Source organism: Centruroides sculpturatus, unplaced genomic scaffold (genome assembly GCF_000671375.1).
Source record: "Centruroides sculpturatus isolate CEXI.00-Female unplaced genomic scaffold, Cexi_2.0 scaffold431, whole genome shotgun sequence".
NCBI lineage: Eukaryota > Metazoa > Arthropoda > Arachnida > Scorpiones > Buthidae > Centruroides > Centruroides sculpturatus.
In genome coordinates, this window is record NW_019384619.1 from 83,995 (window position 1) to 100,168 (window position 16,174).

Here is a 16,174-nt window from a genome sequence, read left to right on the forward strand (position 1 = left end):
ATCCGAAAGAATTCCAGTCGGCAAATTTAAATTTTTGCCAGTGCTGTGGCGCTGCAATCTTTGGCTACTCAAATATTTTACGTTTTTGATACTAAATTAACTTCTGAAGTATAATTTTTTATTGTTTTTATATTTTTCAATATATTTATTTTGTTTGTACAAATAAAAAAATAATTTTTAATGATACAATAGTCTTCGTTAGGCTTAACATCGACGAAAATTCAACGCGAAGCGACACACAATGGAGAAAAATGTCAAGATGGGATAAATTAATATCTTTTTTCGTGCATAATCGGTTATCCAAAACATCGATCTTCCGAACAACCCCAATCGATTCGAATAATAGATGCTCTACTGTAATTAAACTAGTTTTCAATATTTCAAACTATTTACTATTAAAATAAACCACTATCAGATATAAAATAGATTTTATTAAAAAAAATCTACAACCGATGACCTTGAACACTTCATGAGGCCATTACGATGTGCCGGCATTCCAAGCCAAGTGCATAGACGTCCACGAGAGGCCACCACTAGCATGCAGAAAAACGTTGTACGAAGCCAGGATAATTTAACATTGAGTGAAACTACACTGTTTAATCGACAGCTGGCGGTCGGATGGCAGTCTACCGCTATATGACTAACGACTGCTGGTGTGTCATATGGCAGTTAATGTGTTAATAGGATCACTTGGCATCTACGTAAGCATAGGGCTCTGCATGAGAATCAGTTCTATTTCTCTGAAAACAAAGGAACAGTTGATACCATTAAACATGTTACTCATTACATCCACAAGGCTAAGCAAAACAACAAATGCACCACTGTAATCACAACTAACTTTAGAGGTGCTTTCAATCACATCTGGTGGCCTTCTATCTTGTGTACCTTACATGATCATCACTGCCCTCAAAATCTTTAAAAACTTCTTCAATCTTATTTTACTGACAGGCGTGCAGGTGTTTATACAACTCAATGTAACACTGTCATCCCAATCACTCAGGGGTGTCCAGGTCTCATCCTGGAACATTGTCTACAACTCTATCCAGCACCTAAATAACACCCTGCCTCCTGGTTACCACATCCAAGGCTATGCAGATGACACTTTCATTTTAGCTTCTCACAGGAACAGTGATTGCTTACAGAACATATGCAACAACATTCTCAAACAATTCACCAGTGGAACATTGTGCATAGGCAACCCATTAACACAGACAAATGCAAAAGTATGATTATTGGTAGGAACAATCCTCTTGTTAGGAAACTGACCATGCATTTAGGAGCGCACAGTATAAAGCAGACAAAGGAAATTATATATTTAGGTATTATACTTGGTAAGAAGCTTAACTTCACACTCCACATCAAATACAGTGGGCGATCGGTTAATGAATGCAATCTATTCCAACACTATGTTCACTATCCAAATTGTTCATTAACCGATTATCAATTTACCATAGATTTTCATGGGAATTTGATTAATTTGTTCTGGAGACTCACAAAAATAAATAATTATATACTTTCTTACTATGTTTATTTACATGTAATAACAAACTAAAAGCAATCTCTTTATTTTTTCATGGATGGCATATCTTTGTTTCTCAGATGTGATTTTCGTTACTCCTTTATCAGCTTGAGTCTTTTAGATTATATCTTTCTTAGCTAAGATTTATTTACTGTAGACCTGTTGAAATCATCTGCCACCAATATCAGACATCATATGCCCACTCTCTATCTTGACTATTATCTCTTGCATACTTTCTATAGTGAACACAGTTCTTGACTTGACACTCCACTCATTTTAGGTCCCATAATAATATCAGTTTTTTTAAATAAAAAGTTCAGAAAAGCACTTAAAAAATTAAGAAAACAGAAATTAACTAGTGCAAAAACAAGTTTTGTATACAACTGTTAAAGTCTTGTTCCATAAACCATGTATAGATGCCATTAAAATAGTTTTGCAAATCTTAAACACAGCGTCGTTTCTTGTGTTTTTATGTTTTTGTCGAACATAAAAATCTTTCACAAAAGTGTTCATTGTCTGATTTGTTTGCTATCTGAACTGTTTGTTAACTGATCACCCACTGTTCATACAGACAAAGCTAAAAAGATGGCTAACGTCCTTGCCAGTATTTCCAGGAACATTTGGAGCCTAGATCCCAGCACTACCAAACTCATATACAGGGGTCCATTCAACTTATCTTCCTTTATGCTGTACAGGTCTGGGGTCATGTGGCTGCCAAAGTATACAACAGATGTAAACTGTTATCTGTCCAGAGAATTACTGCTCTCTGCATCTGCAAGGCTTATAGAACTGCACCCACTAGTGTTTTATTGGTGATGTCAGATTTGACCCCTATATATTTAAAAATTAAGAAAATCATTTGGAAGGAGAACCTGGCAAGATTATAGCACCAAAATTATTAAGGACAGTAAAATTCCCTAGTCTAGCTCTGCTTGACAACATAAGAAAATTTGGCATAGATAAAAAAAAAAAGTCCTTCCTTCTTAAGACTATCATCCCTCTAATCAGCTGTCTCAGACATTTACTTTGATAATCAAAAGGATCACCTGATGTTTAGAATTTACACTGATGACTCCAAAATGAGTGAAGAACTTATGAGTATGCTTCAAATTAGATCCACACTGTTCAATTGCTCAGATAGAAACATTAGCTATTTATATGAGCTTGATCCACATTAAGGTATAGATATAATAAAAGAACTTTGTACACTACTGCTATGTTTAGATAGTATGGTAGCTTTATACAGTATAGCCACATTAAACTTGTCCATCTCATACATCACATTCTCAGGCCCTTAAATAACATTAAAGTAGATTTTTTATGGGTCCTGGGTCATGCGCGCTCCTAGGAAATGAGGCCACTGATTGTCTTGCCAAATTGGTTGTTAAGTCTACAGTCATTAGCACTTTCAATTATACTCCTACTTGTGCATGTCAAAAAACAAATTACCATTCTCTGGCAAGACAGCTGAGATCATGACATTAGTGGTAGGGCTCACCTAAACTTTTATCCTCAGGTTTGACACTACTGAGACTCTTCCACACTTTTCTCCTAGCTTTACCCTCACTCGGCTTCTTACAGGCCATGGCAACGTCAAGCACTATCTGCATAGGTTCAACCTTGGGAACAGCCCGCACTACAAATGTGGACTGCATAAGGACCAAGCACCTATCTACTTAATTTCCTATTGCAATAGGTACACAAACATTAGGGATAGTTTAATGAGAGCAGCAATTTTGGAGGGATACAACTGACCTTGCATACCTCAGCAACTCATCCAGACATATACAATGTACCATTGCTTACTTTCATTCATATCCCACAGCAAAGCAAGCCCTTGTGGTCTCTCTTCCTGATGGCACACACAACACATAGGTTTCCTTGTTCATATTGTATACTTCCAGTTAATCTTAATTGTACAGCTAGTTCTTTTGTGTCATGTTTCTTGTTTCTTTGTAGTTATCGGGTTCTGCTTTGTCTTATCTTCCATTGCTCTTCATGTTATTTTTAGTCATCTTATATATAATAAAAAAATAAAAAATTGGCATCTTGCTCATACATCTTTTTTCATTTCATGCTATAGTCTGTCTAGTTGTTCTTGTCAGTATTCTTGTTTAGTAATAAGTTAACTGTAAGTTGGTATAATTAGTTTTAAGTTAGAAATAAGTTAAATTTCAGATAACTTTACTAAGTGAAAATTAACTTCTAGCTAAATTTAAGTTACTAGTATATTCACTGTTTCTCCTAGTTGTTTCAGTTAAATAATTTTGCTTCTTACATGGCTTGCTAGCTTAGTTTCTATATTATTTTAGTATTAGTTTTAAGCATTATACTATACTCTGTCTAGCTTTTATGTAGCTGTACCATTTATTGGTGTATGCTACAATTCAGGTTCTCTTTTAGACCCAAGGCTTTGCAGCCTAAAAACTGCATGCCAATATTAATTGTAGAAGGAGTGGTAACCTTATGTACACTGCTCAGAGGGATCCTTCCTTCTCTTATTTCTATGTCCTCATCCTCCTTCCCTCCCCTTCTTCTGCCAGTTAAACACTGTGTACAAGCATTGTCTTTTATTAAAATAAAATAAAATTTAGGCTAGTGTCACTGTTATGCCACTGTATGCTTAAAGAAAACCTGCTAATTTAGAGAATTCCACTAGGGTTGGAAACACTGCTTCAGTTCACCAAATACCCAATGAGCAAATATTAAAGTGGGGGCTATCCTGCTATCTTTCTGTTCAAAACTACAGGATTATTGTGCATGCAGTTTATGAGAAAAACATGGCTAGTTATCAATGTGATTGTTTTAAGTTGGTAAAAATTGCTTCATAGGATTGATATTTTGTAATATCTCACATGGAAAGTTTTAACATATCTCTTATGGGAGAAATGACAAGACTGCAGAATTTGAATGACTTATGCAGGAAACATCATAACTGGGTTTTACTATACAAACACAAAAATCATCATCCTCCTTATAAATAAATGTATTTTAAGTCAAAAATTATTATTTTACCTAAGTAATAACTAACAAATTCCACACTAAAGGCAGGTGGTACATGCCATTTACGTCTTACATCCATCATACTCTCAGAACTAGTAATGTGGGTCTAAAAAAAGAAATTCATTATTATTTTAATAGAAGTTTCAAAACTGAAATTCAAATAAACTATTTACTTACTTGTGTACTCATTCCTAGTAATTCAGCTTTCTTCAAAAGCTTACGACATGCAGATGGACTTGTTGTCAATAATCTTGGCATCTTCTGTGTTGGAACTAATTTCATGTATTTATTATTATTAAATTATTATTATTCAAATAAATGTACAGTTAAATTCATACAAACCCCAAGGTTGTGCTTTTTGTACTTTGGCAGCAAGGTATTTTTCTCTGTGCCAAGCTAATTTTCTTTCAATACGGGCCTGTAAATATTGTCATTATAATACTCATACTTTAAAAAATTTAAAATAATTTTAACAAATTACTTTTTCTTCTGTCTGATTTCTATCTACTAATTTCCTTTCTTTTGCCTGTGACTGAAGAGCTAACCAATTGCGTCTTTTGCTTCTAATTATATTCTTATCAGCATGAAGTTTACAATATGCAAAAAATGGATCAGCAATATCCTAAAAATATATAAATATTTACATTATTAAAGATAGAAAAAATTTATTGTTAAGAAATGCATTAATCATTACATGTAGGTGCCCAAAAGAAAAGACAGACACTCTCTAAAAAAACTGAAAATCAAAATTGCACAATTGTCATCACCTAATTAGTATCCTTTATTCATGCCACTCAATATCTAGCATGACAAATGGTCTGTAATAAATTACAAGTGTGCAACTTGATTTTCAATTTTTTGGAGATACAGTTTTTGCCTTTGAGTGTCACATACAGTCTGCCATCTTAAATTACAAATTTTCTAATCAATAAACTTCTTAAATTAGAATTATTCAAAACAAAATATGAACCAAAATCCATTATGTTATATAATTTAGCATAATCTCAATAATTCAGCTGTTTGCTAGTTTGACACATCCAGCAATCCAAAACTAGTTGGCTGAGTATTACTGGCATTGTTGCCAAGCTGTACTAGCTTCCCACTAGTTCAAACTCCAGTGTTCCCCACTAAATTTGAACATCTTCCTGTTAATTTAAATATGGTATGATATCAATCTCAAATACTCAAGCTTAGGCATGATATTAGATATTGTTATGTTCATCATCTTAGGCTACTCAGAAAAGGTACAGTGCAGTATCTTATAACAAAATACCATATAAATATAAAATTCAGTCATTCAATACTTCCCACTAAATTTAATAAAAATCACCAACTTGGTAACATTTGTTACTGACAACGGTAGCATGCTCTGATGTTTTGATCATTAGCCCAACTTGTGTTTTGCCACATCATTGACAGTTGATGTTGACAAACTGTCAAATTTATGCACCACTGAATTCACTTTTCCATTGAACTTCTAATAATCTGGCAATCTCCTTAATCCAACACCATTCTAGTATCATGTAAGTTGAATTATCATGTTTGTACTATATTTTATGTAATCATTAAAACAATAAAACTTTATATAAACAACGAGTATGTAACAAAATTAAACTTACTTTACATTAATATTTTTATAATTAATAAAATGTAAAAAAAAACATATTTTAAAGAAATAAAATTTATGCAAGGTGACCAAGAAAAAGTGTTAAAAAGTAAAGTATAGAATTTTGTTATTGATAACATTTCCAAGATAAAACAGAGACAATTTAATGTATTGTTTGTTTTCTCTTCACTCTTCAGGAAATAACATTCTAATATTTTAATAGAGCTATCACTTAAGGAAAGTTTTTTAATGCTTTTACATATTTGGTTAAACAAGAAGCCTACAAATAAAGGTCAATTCCATCACATTATTTTTTGAAGAATGAAGAGAAGATAAAACAAATGATATCTTAGTGTATTGTCTGTTTTTGGAAATTTTTTTAATGACAACTTTGTTATTATTGGACCAAATTTACTGAAATTTTCCAAAGAACTTGAAGCAATAAGTGAAATGAATAGAGTTAAATTTTTGAAATGGTCACTGTTCCTACAAACTACAGTGTAGAGGCAGAACTGGTATTTGCCAATATGTTTTTGTCAATGATCTAAATTTTGTTTGCAATGGCTTTTCTTTAAGTTCGTGATGGTTTTGGAGCTATTATGAAAAACTTAGTCCTTCAAATAACCCCAAAAGTTCCATTAGTTTAGGTTATGACTATATTGACCATTAAATGCCTTGTCTAAATGAACTTCTACGTCCAAAGTAAGACATGGCCAAGAAAACACCTCAGCAACTCTATGTGGACATGCAGCATCTTGTATGAACCAATAAGGGTGGACCATCTGATCATGTCTTGCTGTGGAGTTTTAAAGCATAATATTTCTGCACTATAAAATATAGTCATTGCTCCATGCTGAAGGACTCCAATTTGAAAGACATTTTCAAGATGTGGTGTGTCATTCTCCAATTTCAACTTCTATATCATATGGTGAAGAAAAAATAGCAACATTAGAACACTCAGTAAACTGAAGAGCACACTTTACTTTTTAGCACCATTTTTTGGCCTTCTGTCTAGTAATAAATCTTAGGGAAGCCAATCATCTCATCACTCCTCCCAAGATCCATCTACACATCTTCCATTTTCCAATAAGTATATTGAAGATACATTACAATTATAATATTGAATACTGTTTATTAATGTTAATTATTATTTATTACACACAAAAAAAAAAAAAAATAATCTCACCTCTTCAGTAGAAGCCTCTGACAGAAGTCCTTCTCTCTGGGCACTAATTAAATTTTAGGTTAACTTTCTTGATAATATTCAAAGGTAGTAAATAATTAACTCTTTCCAATCCCTTTTGTAATTCTAAACATAAGACATGCAGAATAACCAATCTTTTCCTAAATTTTTCTTATGTTCTCTTTAAATTGCATTTAATTTATATTTCAATAGAAGAGTGTTATGTGCAAAATTATTGCAAATTTTTAAGCAGACAAAAACAGGAAAAAAAATTCTTCTTTACTTGACATATTCACAAATTAAGAAATATTTGAATGATAATAAAATTATTCTTTTTAAATGTTTTATATTTGAAAACCAATATTCAAATTATTANGTCTATAGTAGGCACAATCTTAGCTATGAAAGATATATCAAGAAGTCTCAGGCTGTCAATAGAGTAATGAAAATCACATCTGAGAAATAAAGAGCATTTTAGAGCTCATAGTGGAACCTAAACTGATCTGACAACAGAAGAACTTAAGAACTCTCAAATGAAGAATACCAAGAAATTCAGAGAGATGTGTTTTCTTTTGAAAAAGAGAAAGACAAAAGAGGACCAATGTCAACATCTGCTACTAAAGATCATTTGAAGAAGTGGGAGGATGTCAGAACAACAATCATTCAAGTGGCATCCAAACCAGAATAAGGTTAATGGGGTTGGGGATCTCTACAGTTATAATACTATTAATTACTTCCAAAAAATCCAGAAGAAAAGAGAAAAGCAATCAACATTGGACATATTTTTTAATCACATAAATGGAAAAAACATGACTAATAAAAATGCAAGACTGCATATATATTGATATGTATTTTTACTATTACATATAAATAAACGTAGTAAAAAAAATATATTTTTTATTTTTTGGCATCTCTGGAACAAATTAATCAAATTCCCATAAAAACCTATGGTACATTGATAATTGGTTAATTCCGATAACGAACAAAGTCTTGGAACAGATTATGTTATTAACCGATCAACCACTGTATTTTTAATGCTTTGAAAATTTGTTTTAACAGTTTGAGCAGTTAATGTTTGAAAATTTAATTATAAGATTCTATTCATAATATATACTAATACTATACAATTAAGGAGACCTTTTGTATTTTAATTACAATTAAATGTTTTTCAAGACATTTTGCTTCATCATCAGTTCACGATAAAAGTTCAAATAAATGACAGAATAGTTTTCCAAAAGATTCTAACAGCACTATTTGAACATTCAAAGTATAGTATGAACTTGCATTGAAACAGGAGATTCTATTGTGAATGCAGATTCCTAAAGTTTATCTAGAAGTGCTTTAAAGTATTAGAATCTAGGTAATATATTTTTTGTAATAATAGTCCATTAAAGCAGAATGTAGTTAGTGTAACAACTCTCAAGTCCAAATTTAATTAAAACCAATATTGAAATTATTATTATTAAAACTGTATTGAGATTGTTTTTTATTTGTTATTATTTTACATTAAGAAAGAAGAAATTTGTTTCAAGCATATATTGTTGATTTTTTTATAGACTTATCATATAGGAATACTGAAGACAATATGGATGAATTTAGACTTTTATTGATATTAGTTACAAGAAAATGCATTTTGGGTTTCATATCCCTCAGTTCTTATTATTTTAGTATCTAATACTATAAATATATCAAAATACCATATTACAAATTGTTTTACAATTTATCACTGCCAATTATAAGCAGCAGTTACAAAGAAAAAATTTCTTTTTTAAATGATACTTTATATTTTACAGTAGACTCTTGTTAATTCACACTTGGATAATTTGATTTCCTCTTAATTCAAACTGGATGTTAATCCCTGTCTGATTTCTATTTAAAATCAATATAAAATTCTCACATAAATTTGAACTTGATTGTACTCCCACTCATTTATTCAATTCAAGAACATGTGTTACTAGATTAAACTTCAAAAGTAAGATGATGATATTAAAGGTAAAAAATCCAACAAGCTGCTTAACTTTTCCGGCAATATTTGAAACTGTATGTGGCATCATCTGTTATGATATTTTATTAAAGAAACGTTATATTTTTAATTACTACAAAATTACAAAAAGCTTAATTTTAAGGGTAGAGATGAGTTTCATAAAAAATTGTAAATGCTAATAATGAGTAAAATCATTAAATCTGACCCTACTTGAGATGTGACATGACCCCCTCTATCTCCTCACTTCATTGACTTTTAACCACTAAAATTTTAATAGCATCAATTCCCCTAATACACAAACCTGCCTGCAAAATTTCAGTAATTTTTGACAAAAAGCATGGCATTATTAAGATTCAAAGTGAGTGAAAAAAATCATGCCCTCCAACATAAAAGAAAAAAAAATTATCCAAATGTTTTTCATTTCTCAATGTTTCAAGATCCAGAGTCCAAAAATGTAAAAATCTAGGATCTTTTTTTGATTGATTACTATAATTTTCCTTTGTTGTATAACAGAGCTGGAAAAGTAATTAATTAATTAATTAACATTTAAAAACATTTCAAATCAGTTGGGGCACAATAAGGATGGTTTAAAAATATACTGCTATCCTTAAATAATAAAATTTTGTATTAAGGTTGGAAAGAGTTAAGCTATATTTTTAGTTAAGAAATCTTACCAAGTTACATGAAAATAGTTTCGACACATTCCGGCATCACAACTGATGCAGACTCCCGTTCTGGCAAATCGTTCATCTTCACAAAGTGCACATGGCTAAATATATTTATATCAATTATCATTTATATCAAAATAAAATCAAGGTTTGTGAAATTCAGTTATATAGCTATACCTTTGCACCCCATCGTGAATATGGCATTTCAAACAATGTTACTGGAGTTAATTTGTCAACATCACCAAATGCAACTCCAGGAATGTAAAGTGCACATACTAGATGAACCCATCTATAGTAAAAATAAATAATTTCATTAAAAATGTTTTATTTACAATTAAAATATATGAACTAGTAAAACCAATACTTCCAAATTTTGGGAGATTCCTTTGTATTTCATTAATGAATGATTAATTTGTAAAATATTGATTATCCAAAACAATTCAAGCTGGTCAGGCTAGGATTGTTCAGATAACTGATCAGTTATGAAAAAATGTGTGTTTGTAAAACGTGTGATACAAAATATATATTTTGTATCACATATCTTACATAAAGTAGTATATTAATGTAGGCCTACAGTTTATATTGGCAGGAAGGGGGAGAGTGTAGCAGCAGCATAGCACTAGCAAAAATTTGGATTTGCCAACTGGAACGTTTTCAGTTAACTGATGTTTCGGTTGATCAATATTTGGATAATCAATGCTCTACTGTACAAGTGTATCTGTATAAATGATGAAGTAAACAAAGATCAAATGCATAATTTCTGGGGAATTAGTTTCCCTGCAGCACTTATAGTAAAAGAAATTAATTTTAAAAAAAAGAAAAAAAAAAGACTTAAATTGCACAACAATTCTGTGAAAATACTTAAATTTTCTCTGTCTCTCCCAAACAAAAAGATAGTGAAAGAGAATCATTTTAAGAAAATTTAGCAAAACATACAAAGAACTAATTGCAAAGGATAAAAACCAACAAAGCATATATGAATAAAAAAAGTATTATATTATAGCTAAGGAAAGCTATATTCTATATTATAAGTCCAGCTATATTATAACTATATAGCTGGACTTAGACAAAATGTCTAAGTCCAGCTAGAGCATCTGTGGAATCTGTGCTTGTTTCTTATGAATTTTATATTTTATGGGAAAATGAGATGATCATTTCACAATAGTGTTTGTGTACAATAGGAACTGTAAGACCTATATAAGTTTGTTAATGTATAATGACCTGTGTATAAAGCAGACCAATTAGCAGAATACATAATGTTGGTTCTTTTATAAAGACATTGTTGACATTATATGTTACCATATAATTTGTGAAGATCACATTTTTAATAAATTAATATTGGGTTGAACCAAAAGTTCATTTGGTTTTTAGAAAGAAATAAAATATACTATTTTGAAATAAATAAAAACATTTAATCCACAATGTATTCACCCTTCTGTTCAATAACCTTATGCCACCTGACGGGTAGTTTCATAATTCCATCTGTGTAGAATCGAGTGGGCTTCTGATTGAAGAAATTATCAATGTGATTTTTGATACCTTCTAGGAGATTGAAATTCTATGCCATTTAAATTATTCTGCAATGAACGAAAAAGATGATAGTCTAAGGGAGCAATATCTGGAGAATATGCAGGGTGACTCAAAACATCCCAGTTAAAGTCTAGAAGTTTTTGGTGCACGTTTAACGATATGTGCGATCTTGCATTATCATGATGTAATACCACTCCCCGTTGATTTGCAAGTTCTGGATGTTTTTGATGCACTGCAGCCTTTAGTTCATCCAGTTGGATACAATATTTATTAGAATTAATTGTTTGGTTATTGGGTAAAAGCTCGTAATAAAGAACCCCTTTCCAGTCCCACCAAACTGAAATCATTACTTTTCTGGGATGCAAACCAGCTTTAGGTTATGGCACTGGAGGATCATCTGGCTTACTCCAAGATCTCTTGCGTTGAATATTGTTGTAAATGATCCATTTTTCATCACCTGTTATTAATCGCTTTAAAAAGGGATCATCTTCATTGCGTTTTAAAAGTGAATCACATACAGAAACAAGCTCAATAAGGTTTCGTTCACTTAACTTATGGGGAACCCAAACATCATAACGGGAAGTGTATCCAAGGCTAGCCAAATGTCTGACAACAGATGTTTGGGATATTTTTAAGATGTCAGCTATCTCTCGTGTTGTTTTATGCCGATCATTTTGAAACAATTACATTACAGACTCATCTTCTATGGTTGAAGGTTGTCCTGACCGAGGTGCATCTTCGAGAGAAAAATCTCCCTCCCTGTATTTTGAAAACCATTTCTGGCATGTTCGATCAGTAACTGCATCCTCCCCATATACAGCACACATCTTTTTTTGAGTTTTTGTTGCATTTTTTCCTTTTTGGAAATAATAGAGCATCAAATGTCGAAAATGCACTTTCTTATCTTCCATTTTAATGTTTGTTTTCCTTGAAAGATAACAACATTTTAAAAAATAGCTGTAATTAAACTTACGTAGTAAATATGTAGATATTCATAATGTCAACCTAAACAAGTTAAAACTTGATAAGCACAACAGAGGCGACACAGACGAGTGATTACGTAAATACCCGAACAAACGTTTGGTTCAATCCAATATAAACATTAAAATAGTGTGGTTGAGATTATGGAGCAATCTCAAATTTATACAATGATCACTTACAATTGAGACCTTGTGGATAATTATTGCATTTAGAAAGATGTTTTATTAAATAACATGCATCATCTTTCTACATGCAATAATTATCCACAAGGTCTCAATAGAAAGTGGTCATAGTATTCAATAACATACTTCCTTTTTGTAAAAAAAAAGTATGTTATTGAATAAATTTGAATGAATGAATTAATTTTACTGCCCATATTGCAGTAAACTAACTAATGCACCATAAGCTATACACATTGTGTAATACTAGAAATATCTTTCCTACATGTGTTTGTAGCATGTGTAAATTTTCTTTTTACTAAATAAAAACAGTGTGAGTATATAAGTTTGGTATTATATTTAAATTTTTTAATTTAAAGTTGCAGAAATGAAAGCCTACTAAGAAATCCATATAATAAATCTATAAATTTTAAGATTTAGATTGGGTGAATCCAAAAATACTGAATCTTCAGAAACTAGTTAATTGTTTAATATATATATACAAATGCTTTATTGTAGTAAGAAAAAATCTTGTTACAGGGGGTTAGCATTAGAGATTTACAAAAAGATAATTAATACTTATTTAAACATTTTTTAAATATTTGGTTACATAATTTTTGATAAACATAACATATTAATCATTCAATTTACAACATCATATTTCAAAATTTTTAAAATATGAACAAAAAAGTTATGAATATTATACATTTTACATAACGGAATTTTTTCTAGATTAGTTCTGAAATTTTCTTCTTGACTTAAATCAAAAATTTCTTTTAATTTAAATTTACATTGCGCTTCTTCAATCTTTGGACACTCAATAAGAATATGGTAAATATTAAAAGATTCAGACTTGCACCAGTAGCATTTCTTGGAAAAATCAATATATACATTGCCAATCAGTAACGAATTGTAATTAAGACGTATCTGAATCAGCGTGCGCTTAATATTTAAATTAGTATTTGTTGTAATAATATTCGAACTTGATGGAAAATGTAACATATTTTGATACCAATAGTGATATGTCGAATTTAAAATGGAATCTTGATCCTTGATAACAGATTGAGATAAAGCAGAATTCATCATTAAGGAGTATGCGTGTTTACAGTTGTCTTCGGTTGAATTGAGTAATAAAGTAGAAATTCCATAAGATTGTATTATTTTAACGAATTTTTGATACCACGAAACATTTTTAGTTGATAGGCTTCCATTTTGGTTGCTTATTAATTGAAATAGAAATTTAATATTATCATCATCAGTATTTAATATGCGAAGATAAAATTTGAATAAACATTTCAAAAAAAATGGAAAAAGTTGGAATCTATTAGTCTCTGATCTAATTGCATAACCTGGAACCGTGCGTTTAATATGAAGTACTTTATGCAGAAAAATGATATGGAATTTTTCCAAATATTTATAATAGTCTAATGCCCAAACAGGACTGGCATAAAAAAATACTGGAGCAATAAATGAATGAAACANTCTCTGATCTGATTGCATAACCTGGAACCGTGCGTTCAATATGAAGTACTTTACGCAGAAAAATGATATGGAATTTTTCCAAATATTTGTAATAGTCTAATGCCCAAACAGGACTGGCATAAAAAAATACTGGGGCAATAAATGAATGAAACATTTTCAAATGAATTTTTAGATTGGAAATCCTTAGCTTAGATGATAAATAAATAACATTATTTATAAGTTGATTTATTTTACTAGTAAGATGATTTAGATGGTATTGAAATTGGCCATTCCAGTTAAAGTATATTCCCAAATATTTTATTTGATTTACTACTTCAATCGNCTGGTCCAGATCTTCTTTGATAATAGTCATTTGATTTAATATTCTCGTGTTAGAAACATTAATTAAATCAGAAATTTTATTCCATAGTGTTATACTTGATATATCAGATGAATTTTTTCCTGGTGAAGAAGATAAAAGATCAAATGGCTCACCTGATAGTTGTGAACTTAGAAGTGAAGTTTCAGGGTTCAAACCTGCATTTGCAGAGGTTGGTTCAGGAGAAGTTCTTTCAACGTATGAATTGTAATCAGTAATTAACATGGAATTAGTGGTCGAAGCAGTTTCCTTTCCACTAGCCGATTTTGACCTTTGACGTGGTGGTCTTCCTCTTTTAGTTGGCGTGCGTTGCATATTAATTATGTTGATAGATTTTCCAACACTAATAATGTTAGCATACAGCACAAACAAAAAAAATTTAACTAAAATTATTTGACAGGATACGTTCTATACCTGTATTTGAGGTGAGTAAAAAAAACGCGCCAGCAGCTTCGGCAGACAGAAGCGCCCCCCTAATTGTTTAATATAATATTATTGTAATAACACTTACTTGCCAACATCTGTTTCTTTGAAAATTCCAGATGGATTGGGACAAAGTTCACAAGTCTAAAAAAAAATTTTTTCATTACAGATTATTTCACATATTTTATATTTCTTTCAAACAAAAAAATACTGAAAGCAGTTAGAAATATAAACAAAATGTTATTAGTAATACAGTAGAGCATCAATTATCCAAATCAATTGGGGATTGGGGTTGTTCAGAAAATTAATTTTTCAGATAACCGATTATGCACGAAAAAATATATTAACCCATCCCATGTTGAAATTCGTTCAAATCCCGGCACATCCTTAAGTACCCTCTCACAGTCACACCAGTGCTGCCAGCTAAAACACGTGCACAAAAAAAAAAATAATATTGGAGTAGTCCAAGACATAGCCAAAGATTGCAGCACCACAGCACTAGTGGAAATTCAAATTTGCTGACTGGAAAGATTTTTGGTTAATTGATGTTTCGGTTTATCGACATTCGGATAACTAATGCTCTACTGTATTAAAAAAACATGCCCATTAAAACATAAGCAAATAAAGTTGAAAACCTGAAAATATTGTTATTTGTCTGCCAGTAATATTTAATAGACAAGACAATATTCTGTAAGAAGAGACTGTTTTTGTATATATCTATTTTTGGCATCATTTAACTAATATTTGAAGACCTAATTTCAAAAAAAAATGTCATATCCACTTTGAAACTTAAAAAAAATTTTATTGTGTCATAACTATTGACTGCTGAAATATTTCTAATTCTAGAGACCAGTAAGAGTTAATTTTCATAATCATTTACATTGTCTTATAGAACATTACAGAATAACTATAAAAAAGAAAATTAGTTTAGACAAAAGGAAACTTGCAACTAAAGATGAACATTTTGAAAGCAAATCTTCTGAACCGGACACAATTTGTTTCGAAATAATAATAAAAGCATTATTTTTATTTTGTTTGTGTTTTAATAGTGAGAGAGTAAAATGATTTTTAAAGGACATATAAAAGTAGAACACAAGTAAAAATAGTAAACATAGAAGTGATTAATAAGTGCTTATGAATCATCCATATTTTCCGCCATGTTATTCCATCCATATTCAAGTTCACCTGATGGATCTTTGTTGCTTTTCTGTGAACAATGTCACTGTAAAACCTTTGGAATGTCCATCCATTTTTACACAAAAATTCAGTGTTAGCAGCC

The 16,174-nt window shown here is 30.8% G+C and overlaps 2 protein-coding genes across 2 annotated transcripts in view; both read right to left on the reverse strand.

Moving 5' to 3' along the window:
• The window catches only part of LOC111625427 (PHD finger protein 14-like), a 111,481-nt gene that overhangs the window by 58,985 nt on the left and 36,322 nt on the right, over positions 1-16,174 (reverse strand). The window contains exons 7-14 of the mRNA XM_023368568.1: positions 14,984-15,039; positions 10,141-10,252; positions 9,970-10,064; positions 7,315-7,357; positions 5,004-5,144; positions 4,865-4,940; positions 4,700-4,794; positions 4,535-4,628 (exon numbers count right to left, since the gene is read on the reverse strand). Coding sequence (XP_023224336.1) covers positions 4,535-4,628; positions 4,700-4,794; positions 4,865-4,940; positions 5,004-5,144; positions 7,315-7,357; positions 9,970-10,064; positions 10,141-10,252; positions 14,984-15,039 — 712 coding nt within the window. The remainder of the gene's footprint in view (positions 1-4,534; positions 4,629-4,699; positions 4,795-4,864; positions 4,941-5,003; positions 5,145-7,314; positions 7,358-9,969; positions 10,065-10,140; positions 10,253-14,983; positions 15,040-16,174) is intronic.
• Positions 13,126-14,378, reverse strand: LOC111625426. The gene is made up of 2 exons (XM_023368567.1): positions 14,136-14,378; positions 13,126-13,981 (listed from the first exon to the last, which is right to left on the reverse strand). Exons 1-2 carry the CDS (start codon positions 14,266-14,268, stop codon positions 13,275-13,277), a joined length of 840 nt encoding a protein of 279 aa, XP_023224335.1. The 5' UTR covers positions 14,269-14,378; the 3' UTR covers positions 13,126-13,274.